Here is a 24,354-nt window from a genome sequence, read left to right on the forward strand (position 1 = left end):
CTCTCTCTCTCTCTCTCTCTCTCTCTCTCTCTCTCTCTCTCTCTCTCAGGGTGTTAGAAAGCTAAGTGCCTTCGCTTTCATTAGGTTTCTGTGGTAATCCCAGCACGTGTACCTACAAAGCGCATCCTGTCTGGTTTGGGTATCCCCACCCGCCCCCAAGGAGCTCAGTTCCCGCTTCGTACTGTTTTCCTTCTTCCAGTGCAGGCGGCCTATAGGTGCCACATTTCCCCACGTTTTTATTTACAAAGAAATGATTTTTATCACCTTCCTCTGTAAGGAGCATTTTCTGTAGATGCAGATTCTGAGTCCACCCTTTTTCTCTGGACAGTAAAAGCTGTCATTCTGCTGTCTTCTTAGCTCTTTGTTCCTCACAAAAGTCACCCGCAGTTCCTCTCGTTGCTTCCGTGACGTAGGCAGCTCCTCTTGCTGCTGGCAGGCATTTGAGAAGTTTACATATAATGTGCCAAGGCTTAACTCCCCTTGTATTTGCCCAACTTGATTCCTGATGGATTCTCAGATCTGTAATGTACTATTTGGAAAACTTTAGCTCCTAACTCTTCCAGTATTTTTCTTCTCCAGTCTCCCTCTCGTCTCTTCCTGAAACATTGATTGCACAGGCGTAAGGCCGTTTGATGGTACGACACAGCCCAGGAGACTCACTTATTCTTCTCTGCCCACTTCTCCAGTCAGATGAGCACCACCTGTCTGTCCTTGAGCCCCTCGCCCTTTCTTCTTTCACCTCCGACTTCCCAATATGCTATTTGGCCAGTGGAGTTAATATTTTATTTCAGCGGTTATGCTTTTATTTCTAGGATTTTCACTTTAAAATGCTTTTATATTTCCTGCTGAGTTTTTTTCTTACCATTCCCTCATTAAGACCAAAACCCTTATATTTAAAAAATTCCCTTTTTATCTTTCAGAATAATTATAATAGCTATAAGTGCTGAACATTATTTGATAAAGTCAACATCTGGTCTATTTTACTTTATTCTTTTTGATGCTTGGACATAATTGCCTCCACTCCTTTCTGATATGGTATGAATTTCATTACTGAATGCAGAATACCCTGGGAGGTGCCTTGGCTTGGATTCTCCCCTCCCTCTCAGTGGCATTGGATGACATGATAGCACATACTTTCTTCCCTGGCCACCTTGACCTTGGTTTTCTTTTACTCTGTTGGAAGACATGCTCCCAGCATCAATCACTCCAGCTTTGCAGAACTCTGACCCCAAATTCCTTCCCACGTCACCAGCTGTCAGTTGTGGGTTTTACCAGAGCAGGCCCAACCTAGGTCCCGCTCCAGAATGTGGCACTGCACCTTAAGGTCTCCTGCTCTTATGACTGCTGGATGTAGGGGGTTTGAGCCAGGTACTGATCAGAGGTGATGAGCCCAGCTCCAGCCACACCCGGTGTCACTGCAGAGCCCCAGCTGTTCTCTGTGTGGATTTCCTCATCCCCTGGACAGCTCAGTGTCCCAGGCTTTCTCTAACTCCATGCCACTGAATTCATCTCCTCCTCACCGTACCTGACACCAGCTCTGAAGCTCTTCTGGGAATTGTACCTACAGGGCGACCACCAGGGCTGGTTTTTTGAGTGCCCTTCCTTTTAGTCTTGCAGTGCCTGCCGCCCGTTACCTAAGGAGACTAACTTCGTGCCATTTGCCCCCAAAGCGCCCTGGTGTCAGGTACTCCTTCATGGCAAGTGGTCATAGACATTTGCAGATTTGCCATGTGACATTTCCACCCCAAGCGTTTACATTCTCTTCTTCTTATATTCATGGCATCTCTAGGTTTTCTCATTCTTTTAATGTTTGTAAATTCAGTATTCTTTTTGCAGTGTTAGAAATAACATGCATGCCTATGCTCTACTTTTCAATATATCTAAAACTTATCTACCATTACTTTTCTTGGGACATTACATAGTGTTTTATAACACTGAAAATAAGTTATTTTACACATTAGTAGAAAGTGTATTATTTTAGCTGTATTCAAACAAATGAATTAAAAGTAAACAAATTTACATTAGAAGATAACATAATCTGTAGCTTTCTCTTTGATGATTACGGACAGCTACCAAGAAATTAAACAGATTAAAAGAATTAGTGACACTGTCTCTTTAACTGTCAAATGTTTGAGCAGACATATATTTCTCTATAAGCTTATTCATATATGGTCCCTCCTAAACATTCCAAGTTTGTGCCCTGACATTGGAACTGGCATCTGTATTTTTAGTAAATTCACTAGGGGTGTTTGGGTGAGGTAAGCTGAAAGCCACACTTTCAGAAACTATTCCTATAATTGCACATGATGAAGGTGAGAAGGAGCCCAGTGGAATTAATAGTATCAGCAAATTCACTTGAAAGTCACCATAGAAAGTTATTTTCTGTATAGTGTGGAAAAGTGTTTTGACCTTTCTGGAAGGTTTTTCTGGAAAGAAACCTGTTTAACTTCAGTGAACATCTGAGACCCTTGGTACTGTTTAGTACCAGTACATTTGGAAGAGGCGAACTCAGCCAGCTTTCTTGACACTGCCGTTCCAAGAACCGCTTCTCACACACAGACCTTGGCTCCTTGTCTGACCCGGACCTGAGTGCCCCCAGCGCTGCTGCTGGAGGTTGGATGGTCCAGCTGCGTGCGACCCGCTCTAGGCTGGGAGAACCTGTTTAACGCGACCGAGTTAGAAACACCTAGACTGCACTTGCACCAGGGTACATGAGTAGATTCACCTCCTCCTAAAGTGGATTCAGTGAAACACAGCGATTTTATATACCCGTGATACAATTTTGTTCTGAAATTTTACAATTACTGTCAAAAGAATGTAGCACTAGTGTGGTATCCAAGCCAAAAAACAGCATCGATTTGGTGTAGGTCTAAACGAATATGAAAGAAAGCAGCCTATTGTTAAGATGTAATTATAGAAACCAGCAATGCAAGGAGTCTGACCATGCTTCCTTCCCATCCAGAAAGCTTTCATTTGCAAAACTTGTTTTTAAATGTATTTATTTTTATTAATACCTGTCTGCAAGCCATAATAATCTCCTTCTTCTTCTTGGGAAGTTGTTGCATTGAACAACACGTCTTCATTCTTTCTTTTCACCCCCTCCTGCTCCTCTCCCTCCTTCTGTCTCCATCTCTTTATCCCCTTCTCATTTGTAGAGGAACTATCTGCCTGCTTCTTATTATCTATCTTTTATTTCTGCTCTTTATTTACGTATAGGGTTTCTCATATAAGAGAATCCGTGTGCTTTTCAATCTTGTGAGTCTGATTTATTTTACTTAACATTATGGTTTCAAGGCATATTCATTTTCCTACTAATGTTCACGTGTATCCTTCTTTATGGCAGAGTAGTACTCCATTGTGTGTCTATGTGGTATTTTCTTTGCCCACTCATCTATGGATGGACGTACAGGCTGCTTCCAGGATGTAGCTATTATGACTTGTGCTGCTAGGGAAGTATCACTGTGATAGATTGTCTTTAACTCTTTAGGGAAGACACCTGGAAAGGGAAGAGCTGAATCAAATGGAATTTCTATTTTTAGCTTTTTGAGGAAGCTCCACACTGATTTCCACAGTGACTCTACTAGTTTGCATTTCTACCAGCCATGCAGAAGGGTTGCTTTCCCCCACATCCAGGCCAACATTTGTTATTATTTGATGTATTGATGACGGCCAACCTTTCTGATTTGCCGGATGATTTGTAGTTCATGTTCGGCTTTAAAATTGTGTTTATTTTAATAAACAATTTAGTTTGGAAAATTATAATAAATTATAATGAAGGAAGATTGCCATTTCACAAGTGTGATTTTAAAAAAGAGAGTGCAGTTTTTGTGGTAATGTGATTTAAAGACTTGACGCTCTCGCCCTTCTGACTCTTCTCCTGAGCTTTCCGGCCAGTACCTCACTCAGCAGACATGCAGCAGGAGCGTGGTACACGGGCGCAGAATCCGCCCGTCTCATCGTGCTCACTGTACTCGCAGATGCTAGAACTGATGGTCGCACAGGGAGCTATTTCTCAAGCCTTGCCTCATGGCCTGGGTGGTGCAGGGCACTGGGGGAAGGCAGAGAAGCAGAAGCAGAGGATAAGCTGAGTGTGTGACTTCAGCATTTGAACGTTGTCCACACTGAAGCACACAAGGCTGCGTCTTACCCGGTATAAATTGCTACTCATCCCCAACTACCAGAATCAAAACTGGCTACATGGTTTGTAGGGCATGGTACAAAAATGAAAATTCGGAGTCTTTTTGTAACAAGGAATTATGAGGAATTCTAAGGAGCCCACAGTAGAGCGCTAAGTGAACCACGCAATCTTTCTGAGCCCAAGCAAGAGCTTGTCACATGCCTGCCAGGCTGGCACTGCTGAAATGCACCTGGAAATGAGTACCCGGGGCTGCGACTCGGAAGCTCTGAGTAGGAGCTTTGTCCCCAGCCCAGGGGCCATGGCACTGTGGCTCAGCAGTGCCTGGGGAGCCCTCTGTGGATGCAGGGTACCCGAGAGCCAGCCGACAGGCATGGGAGTTACTGTTCACTTGAGCTGCTGGGGAGACAGCCAGTGCCCATCTGTAAGTCCAAGCTGAGCTCCTGGCTGGAGACACTGTATTTCAAAGGACAATAAAAGATGAATCGTATAAAATAAATAAGGCAGGAAGAAGTTTGTGTAGGGAACCTTCTTTCAATATTTAATGAAACAAAAGGAAACTGAAATCCTTACTGTGGATCTGTGAGCCTACAGTTATCTCTGCCTATAGTTCACAGCATGTGAATCGCGCCCAGGGTTTGGGTCATGGCACAGGCTTAATACACTAATGGATCTTTATCTGCATCTCCAGATAAGAAATTTGAGTGTCAGAAAAAGAAGGTGACTCTAGAAATTTCAAAAATTGAGTATGTGGCAGAGCTAGAACTAAAAACTAATTTCTACTTCCTGAGGTTGAACTACACAGCCAATCCCATGCTAAGCAATTTTCAGGCATCATTTATTCACTGAGTCAGAAATCTTTCAAGTGAGGGTGACCCCGTCCTTCACTGAAATCAGTTGAAAGCAAACTTTGACCCTGTTGGAAAATTCAGAAGGCAGCTGCTTTGGAGTTAAATTTGTGTTAAAATGGTGTTCTCAGGACTTATTCAAATATCTCTTAGTTCTGTTTTTCTGCATTATAAATGCTCAGCTGGAATCTGGGCTCCATCCCCTTTAGCGCCACAGGCCGTGACACTCACCTGAGCCCAGCACAGGGCTGGACCTGGTCCTGGCTCACAGACTGGCCCGGGATTATCATGAGATCTTCCCAAAGCAGAAGCGGAGAACCAGCCCCTAACCATGAAGACCGAAGAGGAGAGGTTGTTTCTGAGAGATGGCTTAGGTTGTTTTGTCCCAGGAAAGGGGAAAAGACTCTGGAAAGACCCTAGTAACATATACATTACAGAAGTTATAGTTACTTTCTACATTTTATACACAACCAAGTGAGGCTTATGGGAAAAGAAGAAGCCTGCTTCCCCGTGCTTTCCCTAACCCTAAGACAACAAAATCCCAGTCCTATGAAATGATAAAAAGGATTTATTGTTCTGAGTGCATTCATGGGATGCCATTCAGATCACCCCTAGTACGAGACATTTGATAACTGCATCATCATGTTCAAACCAAAGGGCACACAGAGGACTTTATGGAGACACAAGTAATGGAGAGTTTTATGGTCATCCCCGAATGGCCGTTTCACAGTGACTAATGTATTCATGGGAACACGCCACTCCAAAGACCGTAAATTCTAGATCATGAACTCTTGAGTCCTGCACCCATTTATCTTCCCGTTTGTACTGTCTGACTCACTGAAGGCACCCTGTAAGTTCTTGTTGGATCAATAATAAAAGTGGGTGGGAGATAACCCGAGTCTACTTACTTATTTAGCATGGAACAGCACCACCTAACACTACCTTAGAAGTATTTTCCATCTAGGAAATACCAACAAATTAAAAATATCAAAACTAGGACAAAGTGATGGGTGATAGTGCCATTCTGCATTTTATTGTGACTGAAAGAGAACCGGTTTTGCATTGCCTTTCAGTCGCCCAGTTATAGCTTTTCTTTGTGTAGTATTTCAAGGGCGCCCGAGTGAAGTGTTTCTGCTGTGGATCCCTTCAGAAGGAAGTGATAAGTAGTGCGAAACTTTGAGGTCATCGTAGGTTAAGACGGTATTAAAAGTAGGAGCTGGCTTTCTCATCTGAGAATGCCTAATTCTTTCTCCTTTACTTTTAATTGGCAAGTAAAAATTATGCATATTTTTTATGTCAGCTGGTTCTGATGTACGTGAACATTATGGGACCGCTACGTCACACTAATGACTCTGTACTGGGGGACATTTCCTGAGATTTTCTTGGACTCTGGTGTTGCCCAGCTCTATTCAGTGTCGGCTCAAGAGAGAAGCTACTGGTGTGGGCAATAGAGTAATGTCGGGATCTGCAAAACTCTGTCACGACTTTGTGTTTTAAAAAAGAGAGTGTGTTTTTTGTGTGTGTGATAATGTGATTTAAAACAAAGATTTGACGCTCTTGTCCTTCTGACTCTTCGCCTGTGCTTTCCGACCAGTGCCTCACTCAGCAGACATGCAGCAGGAGCATGGGTACACGGCCACAGACATCAGTCCCACTGCTGCATGGCTTTCTGGCCGAACTTCACAGGTGCTGTGTTCCCCCGGGTGCTTCGTTCCCCCGGGTGCTTCTCTGTGCCTTGTGACTCGCTGTTCCTAGAAACCGGGCACCTCCAGCCACCTTCATCCAGGGTGATGCGTCCCTGCTTGATGCCCCCAGGGCTGCTGCTGTCCCGATTTTTACTTACATTCTTAGCTTCCAGTAGAGCCCTTGTTATTATCAGGACTGATTCTAAGGAAGCTGTTCAGTGAAACAAACATTTCAGAAGTGTTTAATTATACCTAGAGCCTATAAGACTTACTTCTTTATTAAGTTTATTGGTACACTTTGGGTACATATAACAGTTACATTCATCATTAGGATCTGTACCTTTACGTGACGTATCTTACTTTTTCCCATTCCCAGCCCTCCCTTCACCCCCTCCACCCTTCCCTGTTTACAAAGAGTTTGTTTCCGTGTTTTTTTCCTTTTCTCATATTTTTGTCTTTTCCCTTTCTGCCTTTCCCCTACTCCTCCTACTCCCCCTACTCTTTTAGTCTTTTTCTTCCTGTTACACTATATCAATTACACATTTTGATCCTTACTTACACTTTTAGCTTTTCACACCAGAGAAACCATTCGGTATTCACATGTGTGTCCTATTAATTTCGCTTAAGAGTCTGGCCTCGATGTGCATCCACTTAGCTACAAATGCTTTCTCATTCTTTCTGGCTGAGTAGTGCTCCATTTTATATATAAAAGCTGCATTTTCTTTATCCAGTCTCCAGTCATCATTTCAGGTGTAGTTTAATCAGTAAATTTTAAGTTACAGTGTGAGCTTGGTACCTCCCTTGGTCACAGGCTCATGGATTGTACCCTCAGCTGTAGGGAGGTCCTGACAAGCTCAGGGTCTCCTTTTCCACTGCAAACATGTCTTTTAATGGGTTTTAATTTTTTTATTTTTAGTTTGCACTATTTTAATGGTGAGGTTTCTTTTTTTATTAATTAAGATCTTTTTCAGTCTTTCAATGAGGTTCATAAAATGCAAACTGTAATCACAAAATAGGTTCTTTCATGTCACAGATCCTCTTTCATGTGACTAGAGCCAATTTGAGAAGAAGGATTTGAGATGTGTGCTATTAATCATGGAATAGGTCCCAGTTATAATATTCTGTACAGCTTGACTCAAATTAACTCCTCGTGTTTGCATCTTTCAAGGTAACAGGAAGTGCTATGTTGTCCGTTGATAATAATGCCTATAAATATTAATACACCATAAGCTCAGTTACAATGTAAGGGTAACAGTGATGTTTGTGTTATAACTCCCTAGTCATCTTAATGAGGATACATTCTGATAAGTAAATACATTTTAATTTACCAAATTATTCACAAATTTGTTTTGACATCATATGACTAAATCTCATCGAGTTTATTTTAAAACCGAAGTTTATGTGATTGGTAGAGTAGCATACTCATATGTTTATGAGTGCTTATCTGCCTATATGAAACTTATAATTCATGACAAGTAACATTTTCTGTATGTATCACGCTTATTTGGGCATTTCTATTTTGGGCAATCTCTGGGATATATGAGCAAATTTTATATTTGCCTTAGTTTGTTTGACCCATCTAATTGCAAAATATCTCCTGCACTGTAAGACCCAATGAAACCAAAGCATACAATTGTTCAGTAAATAAGTACCCACACCTGAAATAAAGCCTTAGTTACATTTCTTCTCTGAACCTTATTTTGAAATGTAAGTGAAACATTTTATCAGGTCTAAATTCTCTCTTAAATGTAGCTCCAACACCAATTTTCCAATGCTAGTAATTTATTGTGCAATTATTATAAAAATGCATCCATAGTAGTAATCTTTGGGTAATTACATCATTATGTAGCAATATTAACACAATAGTGGAAATGGCTCTTCGTAGTGTTGGATGGGAGAAGTAAGTAATATTTTGAAAAAACAAACAGAAAAAGTTAGGTATTATATCTCAAGAATATACATCTCAAGAAGTCTTCCAGAACTTTCGGCTTAAAACAGTTGGACCTTCTCTCTCACACAGTTATGGATGTGCCCAAAGAAAAGATACCCACAATGTAAGATGCTCATAGAGTTCATTTTGAATTATATATAATCTGAATTTAAATATGTGAGATTTGGAATAAAGTCAATATGTGAGCCAGGTGTGTTGGCACACGCCTGTAAGCCCAGCACTCAGGAGGCTGAGGCAGGAGGATCACTGTGAGTTCAAGACCAGCCTGGGCTACATAGTGAGTTCCAGGGCAGTCTCAACTATACAGTGAGACCCTGTCTCAAAAAAAAACAAAACAAAACAATAAAGTCAAAATGTGGCAGATGTAACTGCTCAGGATACATGGTGTCTTTTCAAGGGACTGAAGTCATACACAAATGATACCCTATCTTCTAAACCCTGTCTTTTTTCTAAACGCCTGTCTTCTCTTTCCTCTAGATCGGGGCACTGTGCAAAAGGTTGTCGTTCTTCCTACTAACAGCTCAGCCAGTGGTGAACTCATTCTGGAGGAGCTGGAGGTCTTTAAGGTTTGGGCAGCTCTCTTTCAATCTTAAAGCATGCGTGATGAACGTAATCCTCTAATCTTACAGCCACTCGGGAGGAGAGAACCCTTGATAAAAGATCCAATAAATCAATGTTATGAATTTTTGCATGTAGGAAAACAGATAAAATGAGAAATCTAGAGCAAATATGTTGGTAAAATATGTGCTTACACTTTGTTATCTTAACATAAAAGGATAATTTTTTCCCAGCTGTCATCACAACTTGAAGAGTTTTTAAAGCCGAGTTCTTGTGGCCAAGGTCTAGAAGATTTTGCTATGAAGGGACTTCTGTCTCTTGGCCCATCAGCCACTGAAACTCTAGCACTTTCACAGTTAATTGTTAGATAAGGTTTCTCAGTTTTTTGCAGCCAATTATTTTGATAAAAACTGCTTTGTTTTATTGCCTTTGACTCAAATGTCACTAGATAAATAAAACAAATGTCTCTTACCATTTAAATCTTCCTATTCTACCAGAGCATGAGATTCCGTTATGTTATTCTTCTTGTCCTTGAAATTTGAATTTCAAAACAGATTAACAAAACAAACAAGCGGATGGTCATTGAGTTCCTTAAGTTCTCACCTGCTCAGGGAGGGCAGAAACCCATTCTGCACTAACCTGTGAGTCCGGAGGGTGGATTTGGTGTCCCAGTCATCCTTTCTCCTGTGCGTGCCCCATGCTGTAGTTCAAGTGGTCCATTTGGGGTACGGGGAGGGCGCTGCTGTGGAGTGTCTAGAATCGCAGAGAAACATTAGTGTGGACCCAGTGCTGCTGCAGCCAAGTAAGAGCCAGTGGATCTGGAGAACAAAAGACCAGAAACCCAGAACGTCCTAGCCCAGTGAATTGCTGTGCTCAGCCGAGTGGACTCAGGATATTTTGACTCCTGTATGCACTTTTCAAGGTTCATTAAAAATATTGGATCAATAACCACATTAACTGCTTAAAAAGTAATGTAGTTAGATCTTGCTAATAAGTTTTGAGTAAACAAATACAAGAATAATAAGTCAAATATAAAAACCGAGGAGCTCTGGTGAATTGTCCTGTTATTAAAATTTATACTTTCGAATGCTGAACTCATTTTAGCGCTAGGTTATTTGTGATGAAAGCATTAAAATTGTGATCATCATTTTAATTCTCTCTGTTCAAGAAGTTTTTGCAACTGTTTTACAAAACAGTTTTGCTCTGTAAAGAAATTATTTCACTAAGTTAACCAACACACACACACACACACACACACACACACAGTTCTTATTCAACTAATTGCAACAAACATTTGAGCCAAAATAATGTGATATACCCAATTCTGAGGTTTTCCTGAAGAAAATCTGTAACACTTCATTATTAATATAGAAATATCTTTTTTTTGATGATCAAGAAATGCTAATTAAGTGAGACTGACACAAACCCAAACATGTGTGCTATGGAAAATTCTTAAAACAGTGTGAGCTTCTCTGATCCAGTGAGAGCGACTTCTGGTCTGTTTTGGGGACTGTGCTGCTGTTATCATGGTGAATAAACTCTCCGTAGAAAAACAGAGTCAGGCAGAATGCATGTGGGGGCCGGGAGTCCGAGGCAGGACCCGAGCCAGGGCCTGAGCTTTCTTCCATGCACGTGCATGCGATGGATGTGACTTCGCCAAGAGACAAGCTAGCAGACCGGGGACTGCTGCCAGCGTGGCGTTTATTTCACATTTCCGGAGGTGAAGTAAAGAGAAGCGAGTGTGGGTGACGTGCTGCCGTGGGAGCCCGAGGAAATGACGCGCTCAGGAGGAAGGCAGCCCTTCTCCCTTTGCGTTACACACGTACTGCAGAGCCTCGGTGCCAGTTTTGCCAGGCCGACACTTCAGTACCGACAACCTCATTCTCCAACTCTTTTGTCTATGTCTTCTGAAAAGTTGAATTCCCTCAGACTTCCATCGAACTGGAGGAACAAGTATCAGGAGCTGCCTCGCTCGCTTTAAAATGTAATGTCTGTGCATGCTTTTGTGTGCACGTTTTTGAGGAGTCATCAGAATCCCCAGAGTTGATATTTAGGATATTGTTGCTTTCTCTTTTCAATATTCGTAAGCACATGCGACTCCAGAAAGCCCAATATTTGAGGCTACCTTGGGTTTTGAGTGCTTATTCTTACTCGAGCTGCTCACAGAAATCTTCATGAATTTTCATCAGGTTAGCAGAAGTCTAACTTTTAACTTTTTCAAAACAGGAATGTTTAAGAAGTAGTATGAATAGAGTGGCTTTTAGAAGGATTCCTGCTACAGGAAATTCTCTGGCTTTTCACTCATTCTCCTGTATCAAAAGAGTAACTCTTCTAACAATATTTCTTTGTTTGCAACAAGAACGAATCAGTGCAGGGCAGCCTGATAGCTCTTTTCACAACAGAGGCAGCCATTTCCTGGTGTCTGGCCAAGTGCCACAGGTGACACTGAGACGGGCACCAAACCCCATGCCCCTGATCTGTGCACCAAGATCCAACCCCGGCCCCACGATGCCCACACACAGGGTCCCCTTACTTCAAGTGTTTTGATGCTGTGAGGTATAGATGATGTTGTGTGATTGTTCCTTTTCATTTTCTTGCATTATTTAACTAATTCATTCTCCATTCCAAAGAGGGAAATGTGCTTTACTCAGATGTACATGTACACAGGGAAAAACAATTTTTTGAATTTTAACCAAAAAGATCATGTATTTGAGTTTAAAAGGCTTCTGAAGGTAACATCAGCAAATGACATAATGTTTTCTCATATTTCAGACTCACGTTCCCATAACAACCATGAAAATATCATCCAAAAAGGTAAAAACTAAGTCCTTTTTCTGTTTTTTGCATAGTAAAATGTTTTCTTGGTATGAGACACATTTTATAACTTCTGAAAATTTAGTTTTAGTGTTAACAAGCTAATTAATAATTTTTAAATGATGCCACAGAATCATTTTTAATTTTGATGAAGAATTTATTAGCATTCAGTGAACGCTGGAATCAGTTTATTTTTGTATAAAAGTTCACGAGAGCAGAACAGATATACAGAAAGATTTTCCAACATTTTGTGTATCTTATATTCTCAAATATTATAGTGTGTGAAGCCAACTAAAATAAAAGTAATCTTTCTGAAGGAAGAACTTAGCATAATGTTTGGGCTACTAGAACATCACAAGCTCTCAGGGGCTGAGAAAGACCAGTCACTTCTCCACGAGTTCCCGCTGTACTCACGTTTGAAACATGCAAGGCACTCTGTAATCATTAGTCTTGACAAAATGCTATTTCCTAGAAGCTGTGAATGTCTGAAAAATGGAAGATCTTCAAGCTAAGGGTACAGGACTTCAGGAAGAAACATTGGACTGCGCCTACCAGGGGCCTTCCGATTACCTTAATTGTCCCTGAGTGTGCACATATACAATGGCCAGGGATAGAAGTGCCTGACTGTGTTCTCTACACAGGCAGAACATACTTCACCTCTCCCACCCTGGAGGTTTTAAGACAAGAGTTCTAAGGGGCAGAGTACACATTTGGAATAGTGTGGGCATCCGGGTAGGGTTGACATGGATTTAAATCCCAGCGTGACCATAAATCGTGGGAAAATCATTGAACTTCTCTGGCTGAAGTCTCTACGTGTGCAAGGTAACGCCTTTGTCACAAATGAGTTAACTTGTAGAAATTCCCTAAGGTAAAGCGGATCCTTCTCAAATGCTGTCAGTGAGAGCCTGACGCTTATTTTTCTTGGAGTAGAGAATAAAGGTTGTGTATGTCTGCACAAATGATTGCATAATTCTGCTTCGCCATCCTCGGTCTGTAAGACCAAAAGTCTGTTACGAAGTATGCCTGGTCAGTCTCGTACTCTTCACTGGGCTACATTTTAGAAGGAAAAATAAATAAGGTACAGTGGAGGTGAAGATCTCATCTGTAAAAATGTTTGCATAGTGACTGACAAACGTTTTCCCAAGTAACGAAGCCATTCGTTTTATTGCCTGACGTCCAAGGATTGTCTTTGAAGTCAGCGGGGAAACCCTGTGTTTACTATGGCTTAATGGAAAGAGAAAGTAACGGGGCCGAATCCACAGTGAACACAGACCCGTCTGTGGGGCGCAGTTGCCTGACACAAAATCGCAGGTTTCAGCCTAATGGGAGCTAACATATGACAACCGATTTCAAAATCTTTCATTATAGGTCATTCAAAATGTTTCATTAAAACCATTAGATTTAGCACAAGGTAAGTATTTCACTCTTTGGAATTCATTTGCAAAACTTTATACTGCTTTCTTTTTTTCACGTGAGAGAACTGCACATTATACAGCATGTCTTAGGTATATTTAAACTTCACCTTCCCTAATTCTGAAACCATTTCATTATTCATTTGTGCCCTTATTCTCAATTGATTCTTATGTCCCATAAAGAAGAAAATCATGGAATTTATAAGAGGAAACTAGAAGAAACGAAGTCTTTCTCAAACCTATGTGCTTTAAATATTTTAGTGAGGCTGATACATTCACCGTATTATTATTTAATTTACTCAGTATATATTTTATTTCAAATTTTCTTGTGCTAATGGTTATTGTTAAAATAAGTGCTTGTTTTCTTATCAAAAAATGTCAAAATGAGGGCTCTAGCCATTTCAGCACAAATTTAGAATAAAATCAATCGATCCAAAAGCAATAATTCACTAAGTACAGTAAATTTGAATGTTGATTCAAGTGAAATATAAGCTGATAATTTTTGTCAATCAATGTTTTACTCAACTGTTACAGTTAATTAACATTTATTGCTCATTTTTGACACAGCATTTGATGGGGTGGTAGCACCTGTCAGATACACCACTGACAAAATCTCTAGGGTGAATACTGTGTCATTCCACCTTCACCAATGGGAAGCTGAGCTCCAGAAAAGTTTCCCAGCACATTTGTGGCTGGTGTAAGAATGGACCCAGGAGTTTGGCTGATACACACCAGAAACTGATAAATGAAGACACCCCCACAGACTGAATCTTCCACTCCGTACTGGGAGTTGACCCAGTATTGAGTTAGATCCCTTTCTTTTTTATTTTAAGACAGGAGCTGTAGTTTGCCCAAGCTGGGCTGGAGCGCACAGTCCTCCTGCCTCAGCCTCCATGAGTGTTGTTATCACAGGCATCTGTCTGGATGCATTTAGCTCTTAAATGTGTGTCCACATATGGGTGAGGCAGGGTCTGCACACTCCCTTATCTCAGCTCGAGTTTCAGCTCAGAGTGGCGCTGACGTGAACTATATAACATCACTCCTTTGGGGAATAAGGCGCCTGCACTGGAGTCCTTCTTCCAGGTCCTCAGGACGTTCTGTGTACTGCTAAAGACTGAAGAGCAATGGTTTAAGAAGCTCTTTATAGCCTATGAATGAAGGAAGCCAAGGCATTTATCCATGACTTTGCTAGGAGACAAAGAATTCTGAGTCAAAGGTCATGCAGAAATTTTAAGATACGTTTAAATATAAATGCCAAAAATATATTTCCAAGTAATTTAAAACCATTTTAATGAGTAATACACTGCATTCAAAGATATGACAGCATGTTTTTAATCTAATACTGTCTATTTTTTCTTCTAAACTCAATGTTGCCCTTTATTTTAAACCCAACATTTTTCAAATTTACAATGTAGTGGGTTGCCAGACTTCAAAAATAAGAAAGCTTCCTTGTGCTTTGTGAAAAGACAGTATTCAAAGAGAAAAGAAAACATCGTAACTTAAGTCTGCGGTGTATTAGCTCAGATCCAAGAGGACAATGCGCTCCAGCGTGTCACACACATCGCCGTTCCACGTGGCACTCTGAGCTTGCTCTCCGTAGCAGGAAAGTGGTAATGTTATAGGTGCATTAACGGAGGAAATTCTATTTATTTTGGCTTTCTACCCTTGTGTGCTTTGCTTCTCATTTTTAGTCTGTTTTAAAATGAGTCCAAGGGTTTGTGGGCATGTGTCATAATGTGTTCCTGCTGGAAATCTCCTTTTAACTTCCACGTCTGAAATAAATCATTCTCATCCCTCTCACAGCAACAGTTGTACGTGAGCTCCAACGAAGGGATTTCCCAAGTGTCCCTGCACCGCTGCCACATCTACGGCACAGCCTGCGCCGACTGCTGCCTGGCTCGGGACCCGTACTGCGCCTGGGACGGCCTCTCCTGTTCCAGGTTCTACCCCACCGGGAAGCGGTGAGTATGAGGTGGTGCGGGGCGCTCACTTCCGCTGCTTTGCCCTTACAAGGTGACACAGACAGCAGCAGCAGCTGTGTGCCCTGCTCTACAACTGAGTGTCTCATCCCTTCCCCTACCCTGCTGTCTACCAGATTCCTCTCAGGGCCACCCCCTGTTTCCGGGGACACTTAGCTTTGTTTGCACATTGTCTAGTAATGTCTGTCTCTTCTTTGTCTTTTGTGCTTCTGTACACTTTTCATAGCCACATTCCCAGGGTTTCCCTATGATGCTTAATTATTGTACAGTTAAATATGTGCCCTCCATATCACAGAAGACAGTTGGACTAATGAAAAAGAAATACTGCCTACCAGGAAAATACCTAGACTCTTCATAGCAGGAAAGTTGGCCTGATTTGCTTCCAGAACCGTGAGGACCCTGCTTTTCTCTTTGAGGGGTGAGAGCATGGTGACTGCTTAGATTAAGAGAGAAAAGAAGTCTGACACCTTTTATGATCCCAGCAAAGGTATGGTCAGGAAACAAGGAACCAGTTTGCACCACGTTGGAAGGAACCATCAGTAGAAAAAATGCATCGAATAATGAAGAATATGCAGAAGTTGGGTCAGCCAAGGTCACCAGCTGTGTTCGGCTACCCTGATATGGGTCAGGATAGGCAATGGGGTGCAGTTGACAGGGCCAGTCGAGGGAGAGGGCATTAATGGTCTTTGGAGAATGCACTGTGGCGATGGTGTTTTGTGTGTAATTCTCTGAAACAGATACATTTTTATGGTCAAATTTAAATAACCCCACCATGCACTTTCTTGTCAGACGTCTTTTGATCCTTTTAACTATTAGTTTGACTCATACTCATCACCATGGGACAAGGAATTTCCAGATATTGTTATAGATGTTAGGCATATGACACAAGCAATGACCAGCGAAAGAGGAAAATCTCCATATAAAATAGTCTAAAGGGAGAAGGAACACAAAAACTAGAGGCAGGAAGACCTCCAATGTATCAAACCACAATGAGTAGGTCTATGGATGGAAAGGGGTAGAGCAGGCAGGTGGGACCCTTGGGCAGCAGGCTGTGCCTGACAAGTGGGCTGGCGTTGGATGCAAAGGGGAGGCTGTGTGTGCAGCGGAACAGAGGGAAGGCAAGAGAGGTCTGGGCCCGGACGCAATGTGGTGGAAGAAGTCTCGCATTTCAAATACTACTACAATTTCTTTTAACCATAATTACATTGCACTCCCAGGTAGACACCTGTGATATTTTTAAATTACTCTCATAACTCAGCTTTTAGAAGGCAGGATATGCTCACCAGGAAGAACCTTCTCAGCGTTTCCTGCAGCACCATGGGCACAATCTTGATTCTGAGGACAGACGTGGTGTGGAGGCACCAGTCTGCCCAGGTCTGGGACTCTAAGTTCAGGCTCTCCTTACTCCTGCAGGTGTATCAGCTTCGCTTTCCCTGTAAAGACCTCTCATTTGGCCCACACTTCTATTTATCAAAGAATAATTCCCAAGTAAAATTCTATGCTATAGATAGACAGATAGATGATCCTTGCATATCTCAAGGGTTTTTTTTAATATTTTAGATGTTTCTACTGAGAAATGGTCCTACACTCTCCCACAATTCCTACACTCTCTTACAATTCCAGTCCCTGTTTCTAAAATGTGTATTAAAACCTATTCCATAGTGTCATCCTAACTCCACAAATTATGAGTCTAATCACATCTTCTTTAAAGGGGGCGCAGGATTTAGCTCAGAGGTTCTGGCGCCTGCCTCGAAAGCACAAGGACCAGAGTTCAATACCCGGTACCAAAAAAAAAAAAAAACCAAAACAAAAAAAGAAAAGAAAAGAAAGAAATAGGTCTTGATGTTATATTGCTATTCTTTACTATTAAAATACCATTCCAGGTATTAAATTGTTTATCATGGATTGGAAAAAGAAAGCATCAACCATTTAAAAAGTATCCAGAGTACCTCTGGCAGTGACTTAATTTTACTGTGAAGATTGTACCCAATATGTACATATGAATCTTTTTTCCCTGTGCACTCAAGTATCTTAAATAATTGTGTATTTGTGTCAAAGGCTGCAGTATGGTTTCTGTAGTCATATAGTCTAGGTGAACACATGTTACTTTCATATGTGAAATGCCTGAACCTACCCATATCATGCTTGACCAGCATATTGGAAATTTCAAGAAGAATATGTGTACTATTTAAATTCTCCCAATTTCTTCCAAATTTAATTAACTGTATGTTTACAGAGAGTGCAAATCTTGCTTGCTAAATATATTAACTGTTTTCTAAGTTTTTATATGGAGTGTTTATTTTCTTTAGCAAGAAAGGTAATGATGAAGATGATTATTTCTCAAGTTCATTTTCTTTAATAGTGTCACCTTGTCTGGGTTTATTCTGCTTGCACTATTTAGATCACTTAGAAAAAGTTCATAGGAATGAAAAGCAACATGTCTTCTGCATAGAGACAGAGTTACATTTATACTTGGAAAGCCCTGGAATCCATATGCTAAAGAATAAAGTTAAATATAATTTGCTCCACTGTTTATGATTTTAAAGGAACTTGGTGCACAGTAAACAACATAAACTTTTAGTTTCTGTCTCTCCAGTATCTTAAATATTTGAGTATTTGTGTGGCAATTTAGTCTCCCATGTTGTTTACTCTGAATTCAGACATGTAGTTAGAAATTTTAAGGCAAGACACTCAGTTCAATCTTCAAGTAAATATCTTTTCTACACAAGAGGAACATGATTTCATTGTTTATCCAAGAGAATTGCTCTGATGGATAAACTATTGACAACTTGAAGTGAATCCCAAATCCTATATGCAGTATGATATTATCCTGCCTACCGGCAGGCTTTGGGATGCGATACCAATGTTTTCCAGACAGCTGACACAAACAGCAGGCTCTTGCTGAGCTCATCCTATAAGCCAACCATAACTATGGTTTTCTGTGTTTAAGTGTCTGGAAGCTGATACTCTACATTCACACTGCCCAGCTTGATAGCTGCCACTCTCTTCGTGACTAAGCCAGGCCACTGTGCTGATCCCAGACAAGCAGTGCTGCCCCAAAGTGCCCAGGCCACCCGAGGCACCCTCTCAGGGCTGCATCTCTGTGAGCCTTCAAGTTGCTTGGTGGTAAAGAACGCTGTGAATGCACGATGTAGCAAATGCACTGCAGTGAGGAGGGGAGAAGGAGCCGCTCTGCAGCCAACGTAGCACTGGCTGTGTTCCCTGCCGCAAGGCTGCCTACCACGACCGTGCTTTCTGAGAAAGGTTGTGCAGAGATACAAAATTTTCTAGAGAGCAGGTGACTTTTAAAAAGGGAATACTTAAATTACATAAAATTGTACACCTACAGTTCCCCACATGGGTGTACACAATTTGTGTGCACATGAAATAGTAACCACTTGCTGTGACCTTAGTAGAGACTACCTTTATAAATTTAATAGCCACTATGCAATTTTAATGTTTCTGTTCATTTTGATGAATATTTTATCGTTGGGGTTAAAATAAGAAAGATTTAACATTTCATTCAATTAAGTGATAGGCTCACCCTCCCTACTTTGCGTCAAATGTAGTGGAGGCTTCAACCCTGCACCCCAAGGTTCAGAGAATCCCACGTCTTCCCACTCCTAGCAAGGCTCCTCTCCACGGTGCCTCCTTGCTGGGTGTATTTCAGCGGCTCCATTTTAATCTGCCGCACTGAATAGCACAAGTGAAACTTGCAAGTACAGGGTTTTAGCTGGCAGTGATCATTCTAAGTCCTTTTCATATATTTCTGCACTTACAGGCGGAGCCGGAGGCAGGACGTGAGGCACGGAAATCCGCTGACACAGTGCAGAGGGTTTAACCTAAAAGGTACGGTCAGGGGCCCTTGCGCCATCTTGATAAATCGAGCCGCACTTCGCACCGCACTTAGCGAGGGAAAGGCAGCCATGTGCCCAAGCACTTCGTTTGGAAGAAAGTCTCATCACAGAAAGTGTGGGTTTAAGTTCCCAATGATTAAAACTCCGATGTGATTTGTGTGAATACTGAGAAGTGTGAAAAGCCAGGGTCCAGGGACACACACGTCTGCGGAAGACAGCAAAGGTATGTTCACGGGCAAGTCTTCCACGCAGGCCATAATTACTGATTTTCTTGGCTGCTGTTTTCTTGCTCACAAAGATTACTTATGAAAAACATACAGAATCAGTACTGCCCTAAATACACCTAACACCACATGCGCCATCTCAGCTCCTCCTACGTGTCACTTCTGCAGGACTGAGGCACACATGAGCTCTGTCCCGCGTCGTTTTCCCGAACTGAAACTCCACCGTGGTGCTGCCACGCCTCACACCCTGCTTCTCCTGTCTTACCGTCTTTAACGAACTTGAGCCCTCTGGAAACCTTGTCTGAGGGAGCTCTTACAGCATTCCGAATTTCCTTCTTCGTATCAGAGGTGGTTTCTTTCCTGCCTAACACTGCACGTACATACCGCGTTTTATGGATCCTTGCTTCTGGTGCTGGGCCCCTACTGTGCTTCTTCTCCTCAGCTGTGGGGCACAGCCTGACAGTCCAGCCGCAGGCCTCACAACTGCGCTGATCGCTTCCTTCCCATCCTGACACAGAGAAGCCGGTGGTTAACCTTTTACACTAATCCCCACCCCTCCCCTCCACCCCACCGACCAGAGGTGTCTCCCCTGGGTAAAATCAACAGAGATGCCTATTTCGGACCCTGTTAGTAAAGACTACCCTAACTATGAGAAGCAAATTAAGACAGATTTTTCTCAACTATTTCGTACATTGAACTGAGGGAACAAGTCTAGCCTACTATTTCCCTACTTACTGAAAAGTGTATAATGTCCGAGTTATTCCTGATAGTACTAGTGACTGGTGGTGACATTGACTTTAGGGTAAAACCTGAAGTCAGGGCTTTTCTTTGGTGATCTCATTTAATGTTTAAAAATCTATAGTAAAATAGAGGCTATTATTATCCCTGACTTGTGAATGAGGACCCAGTCTGTATTCAAACTGCGGTGTGATCACACCATATCCTTACCTGACGCATGACTCAGATTAAAATGCAAAAATCATTAATCCATGATTTAGAAATGAGGAAAATGTGGGTTTAGAGTGCTGTGAGAGTTGTTTGGGTTACACAGCCGTCAGGATCTCACCCTGCAGAGCCATTGGTTTTACCCTCTCTGCTCACTGTGGCCACCCTGGCCCAGTCCTCCGTCCTTTTTGAGGCTGTGAGTGTGGCCGGGAAGGGTGGGTCAGGCAGCACTGTCTAATCTGTGCGGCTCTTTCCACCAAATTTCCTTAAAATTCACAGCCTCAGTTTGCTCAGCACAGAAAATCTAACTCAGAAGACTGTTAGCAATTATGTGTCCAAAGTGTTGTTGAACCCAGTCCTCAGTGAACAACCATTCTTGTGTAAGTGTGCCTCTCTCGTCCGCATAGCTGCACCAACTTTTCTCTTTTTTTCTTTACATCAGACAGAACTGGCACAAGCTGTAAAACAGTTTGCTGGTGGAATGATTACCTTCTGCTGACTCCCATATTGGATCATGATTTTATAGAGAGATAAACATGCACATAGATTCCTTTGTTTCTCTCTCATTCTTTCTCTCTTTGCGACTTTTCAGGATATAGAAATGCAGCTGAAATTGTTCAGTATGGAGTAAAGAATAACACCACTTTCCTCGAGTGCGCCCCCAAGTCTCCACAGGCTTCCATCAAGTGGTTGTTACAGAAGGACAAAGACAGGAGGAAAGAGGTGAGTAATCCGCAGGCAGCAGCCTGTGGAGGGCTTTGGGAAGGAGTTAAATCTCCAGCCCCCAGGGAGGTGCATTCCAAATGAAAAAGCAAAGACGAAGGAACACACACACCCTTTCATGTCCCGGCAATGACGAGTGCCACTTTCTTCCAAATGCCTTGCCCCTAGGGTTGATGGATTCATTAGAAGTCCCCTGTCCACCCACCTCTGAAGCCCAGAGATTAAAACAAGAGCTTGAGCACCACCACCGAGGCCCTAGTGTTGATGCGGGAAGCACTTGTTAGAGGAAAAAGATGAGGCAAAGCCAGAAGCCAGGTTCCCACACAACAGCACCTTTGTGTGATTACAAGATAAAAAGAGGCTCTAAAAAATGTTCAACTTCCCTCAGCAAGAAATTACTTTGAACTGCAACCTTAGCATTCTTCTGCTCGGCAGCAATCTATTTATATTGCTTTATAATAATAAACTCTTAGGTTCCTGCAGGTAATATGTGGATTCAAAGTTTATGGTACCATTGCCTTTATTTAGTGATATGCAAAAAAGTGCCCTAGGTTTTGAACTAAAAAGGACAGATTCTAATGTTTCGCTGATTGGAAAGAAGTTTTAAGAGAGACACTGTTAAATGTCATAGAGTGAAATACTGTGAATAATGAATTCCGTAATACAGATGTCATATTATCCAGACAAATAAGAAGAAAAAATTGTGTGTGTGTGTGTGTGTGTGTGTGTGTGTGTTTGTGTGTGCACCAAGCTTTGGGGGAGTCTACAATGTGCTCTTATCAGTACATCATTGGGTCTGAAAGAGATGCGAGAAGACTAGAACCCCTTATATTTGTGGATTCTCTTCTGCCACTGGCAATTTTATTTCTCCATATTCAGTTCAGGGTTTGTAAAATGCGTATCATTTATGTACAACTTGGAAATTGCACCAAATGTTTCTGAAATGTTGACTCCATGAGAGAAAATACATTCCAACCCCTCAGACTGCCTCTCCCAGCATGTGCTTGGCTCTGGGGAATTGCCCACTGGGAAACTGAGGTCTTCACTTGGTACTTAATCCTGGGGCTGCCAACCACTCCCTGACAGGACATTTAATGATCTGGGGGCAGAAGGGACCTCAGAAACTCCCTTTGAACCCCAGAAATCTGATGCCTAATGCAATTTTTTTTAATTATCAGGGTTTTTTCTATAAAAATCTGTTACCAAAAAGTCTTAAAATTTGTAGTCTAATTAATTTGCATCTTTTAGACAAATGTGGGTAAGGACAACAATTGCCCCGTCCAGTGACCTGGGGTGGAGCTCACAGAAGGACCCAGATCCACCGCAGTTCGCCGGTCAGGTCGTGGGCGTCAGCCCTTGGCTGTCCTGGTCTCACAGGAGCCGGTTTATCGGTAGCCGCAGGTAGCGAAAAGGTCTCCAAGTGCTGCGGTTCGAATTGTAACATTGCTTATGTCATCGCTACCACATCTGCAACTCTGACGATGTCATCAGCAGAACAGGCTCTGGGTACACTTTGGTATTAACTGCACCACAGATGATAAAAGCCCTTTTTCTTAGGGACTCTTCCATTGCAGGGACAAAATGCCCGAAACCTTAAAGGAGAACTTCATTTTGGCGTGTGGCAGCCAGTGTGGCAGGAATGGGCGTGGCAGGGGCCTGGTGGGGCTGTTGCTGCCTCACGCAGGGATGGGTCCATATTCCTAAGGCAACTTTTTTCCCAATCACAAAAACGAGGAAATAATTAAGACAATGATAAAATGAACACAGCCATGGAACTGTTTTGTCAGAATTTAAACAGCATAATTCCCCTCATTACTAATTTGGTTGCATAAACCTTTAACATTGTATTTGATTCATTCTGATGCTTGCTGTTTCACGCAAACATGCTTATTTCTTGTGTTACTGATGGATAACTGATGAACATGGTATTTAAGATAAGTGATTAAAGCTCACAAAGCAAAAGTCAGATAGTTAATATTGAGCAGCATAGAGTGAAAACTAAATGCCCTCTTCTGCCTCAATTCTTACTTCCTCTTCCCAGAGTAAAAGGTTACCAAGCATTATATGTGCAGTTGTGCATTCCACCAAACGTGCTCTCTAGGCCCCTACATAAATTAATATCAGCCCCCGTGGAGCAACTTCATTTTTCTTTCTTGTGTAATATTCTATCATTGTGTGAAGTTGCCCTGCAGCTACTGGGAGTTATTTTTTAAGTTACCCTCCAACGTGGTTAGCTCTAGTTCTTCGGCATGATCAGAACCAACACATGAACAGTTATCCACCCGCGTAAGGGAGCGCAGCTGCAAGCTAAGTTCCTAATAAAGAATGGCAGTGCCACATATTATCAGCGTGTTTCATGGATATTGTTAACTTGGCCGTAAGAAATTTTTCCCCTTTTTGCACAAACAGCAAAGGCTCTGCTTTAAATCATATATATATAAAAAATATATATGTAAATGACTTTGAGGCACATTAATTATTAAAACTATGATTTCTTCTTTCTAATGATTTTCCCTTTCTTAATTATATTCTATCGTCCACATTTCAGTAACACTCTGTGTGCTTTTCTGTGCTTTCCTGTGTGGCTTACTTCTTATCCAAAAAATCCTTGACTTGGATTTTATTAATCATAAGATTCCCATATGCACAGACTTTTATAATTCAGGGAACCGTGTCACCTGTGTTACCTTATTTGATCTGGGTCAGACCTCTTTCTTCCTCAGGGAAAGAGCAGTCTGCAGGACACGCACAGAGCTCCTCTCCACCCAGGTTTAATCTCTGCCCTGACCGTGCTCTGGCTGGAAATGTCAGGAAAAGCACTTGAGGCATTCAGCTCCCTGCCCATGGTCACCATTTGTGCAGCATGGGCCCTCAGGGCCAAATACCACCACATACTTATCTCCTTCCTTCAAGGGAAGCTGCCCAGGGGAGACGGAGGGTGACTGCTGTGTATTTGCAAGGTGGGGTAATTGGAAAAGCCCTTCGGAAATGTTCAGAGCTCTGCTTCTGCTTATATATGGTCTTTCTTGTTATTTTGAACACACATTTACCAGGGGAAAAAAGACTACTAATTGTGGCATCACACTTTTACAAGTAAATGGTATTTTGGTAAAAATGGCGAACAAGGAGTCGAGGATAGAGTAGATATTTCAAAGCATCTGCTAATGTCGGCTGTGTGTAATGGTGCAGGCCTGTATTCCCAGCATGCTGGAGGCTGAGGCAG

The 24,354-nt window shown here is 42.0% G+C and overlaps 1 protein-coding gene across 1 annotated transcript in view; it reads left to right on the plus strand.

Moving 5' to 3' along the window:
• Sema3c (semaphorin 3C) overlaps positions 1 to 24,354 on the plus strand; it is a 70,584-nt gene that overhangs the window by 44,897 nt on the left and 1,333 nt on the right. Inside the window, exons 11-15 of the mRNA XM_010637141.2 lie at positions 9,097 to 9,185; positions 11,950 to 11,991; positions 15,207 to 15,364; positions 19,164 to 19,231; positions 21,001 to 21,131. Coding sequence (XP_010635443.2) covers positions 9,097 to 9,185; positions 11,950 to 11,991; positions 15,207 to 15,364; positions 19,164 to 19,231; positions 21,001 to 21,131 — 488 coding nt within the window. The remainder of the gene's footprint in view (positions 1 to 9,096; positions 9,186 to 11,949; positions 11,992 to 15,206; positions 15,365 to 19,163; positions 19,232 to 21,000; positions 21,132 to 24,354) is intronic.

This window comes from Fukomys damarensis, unplaced genomic scaffold, assembly GCF_012274545.1.
Source record: "Fukomys damarensis isolate Sample0158 unplaced genomic scaffold, DMR_v1.0_HiC HiC_scaffold_4, whole genome shotgun sequence".
Taxonomy (NCBI): Eukaryota; Metazoa; Chordata; class Mammalia; order Rodentia; family Bathyergidae; genus Fukomys; species Fukomys damarensis.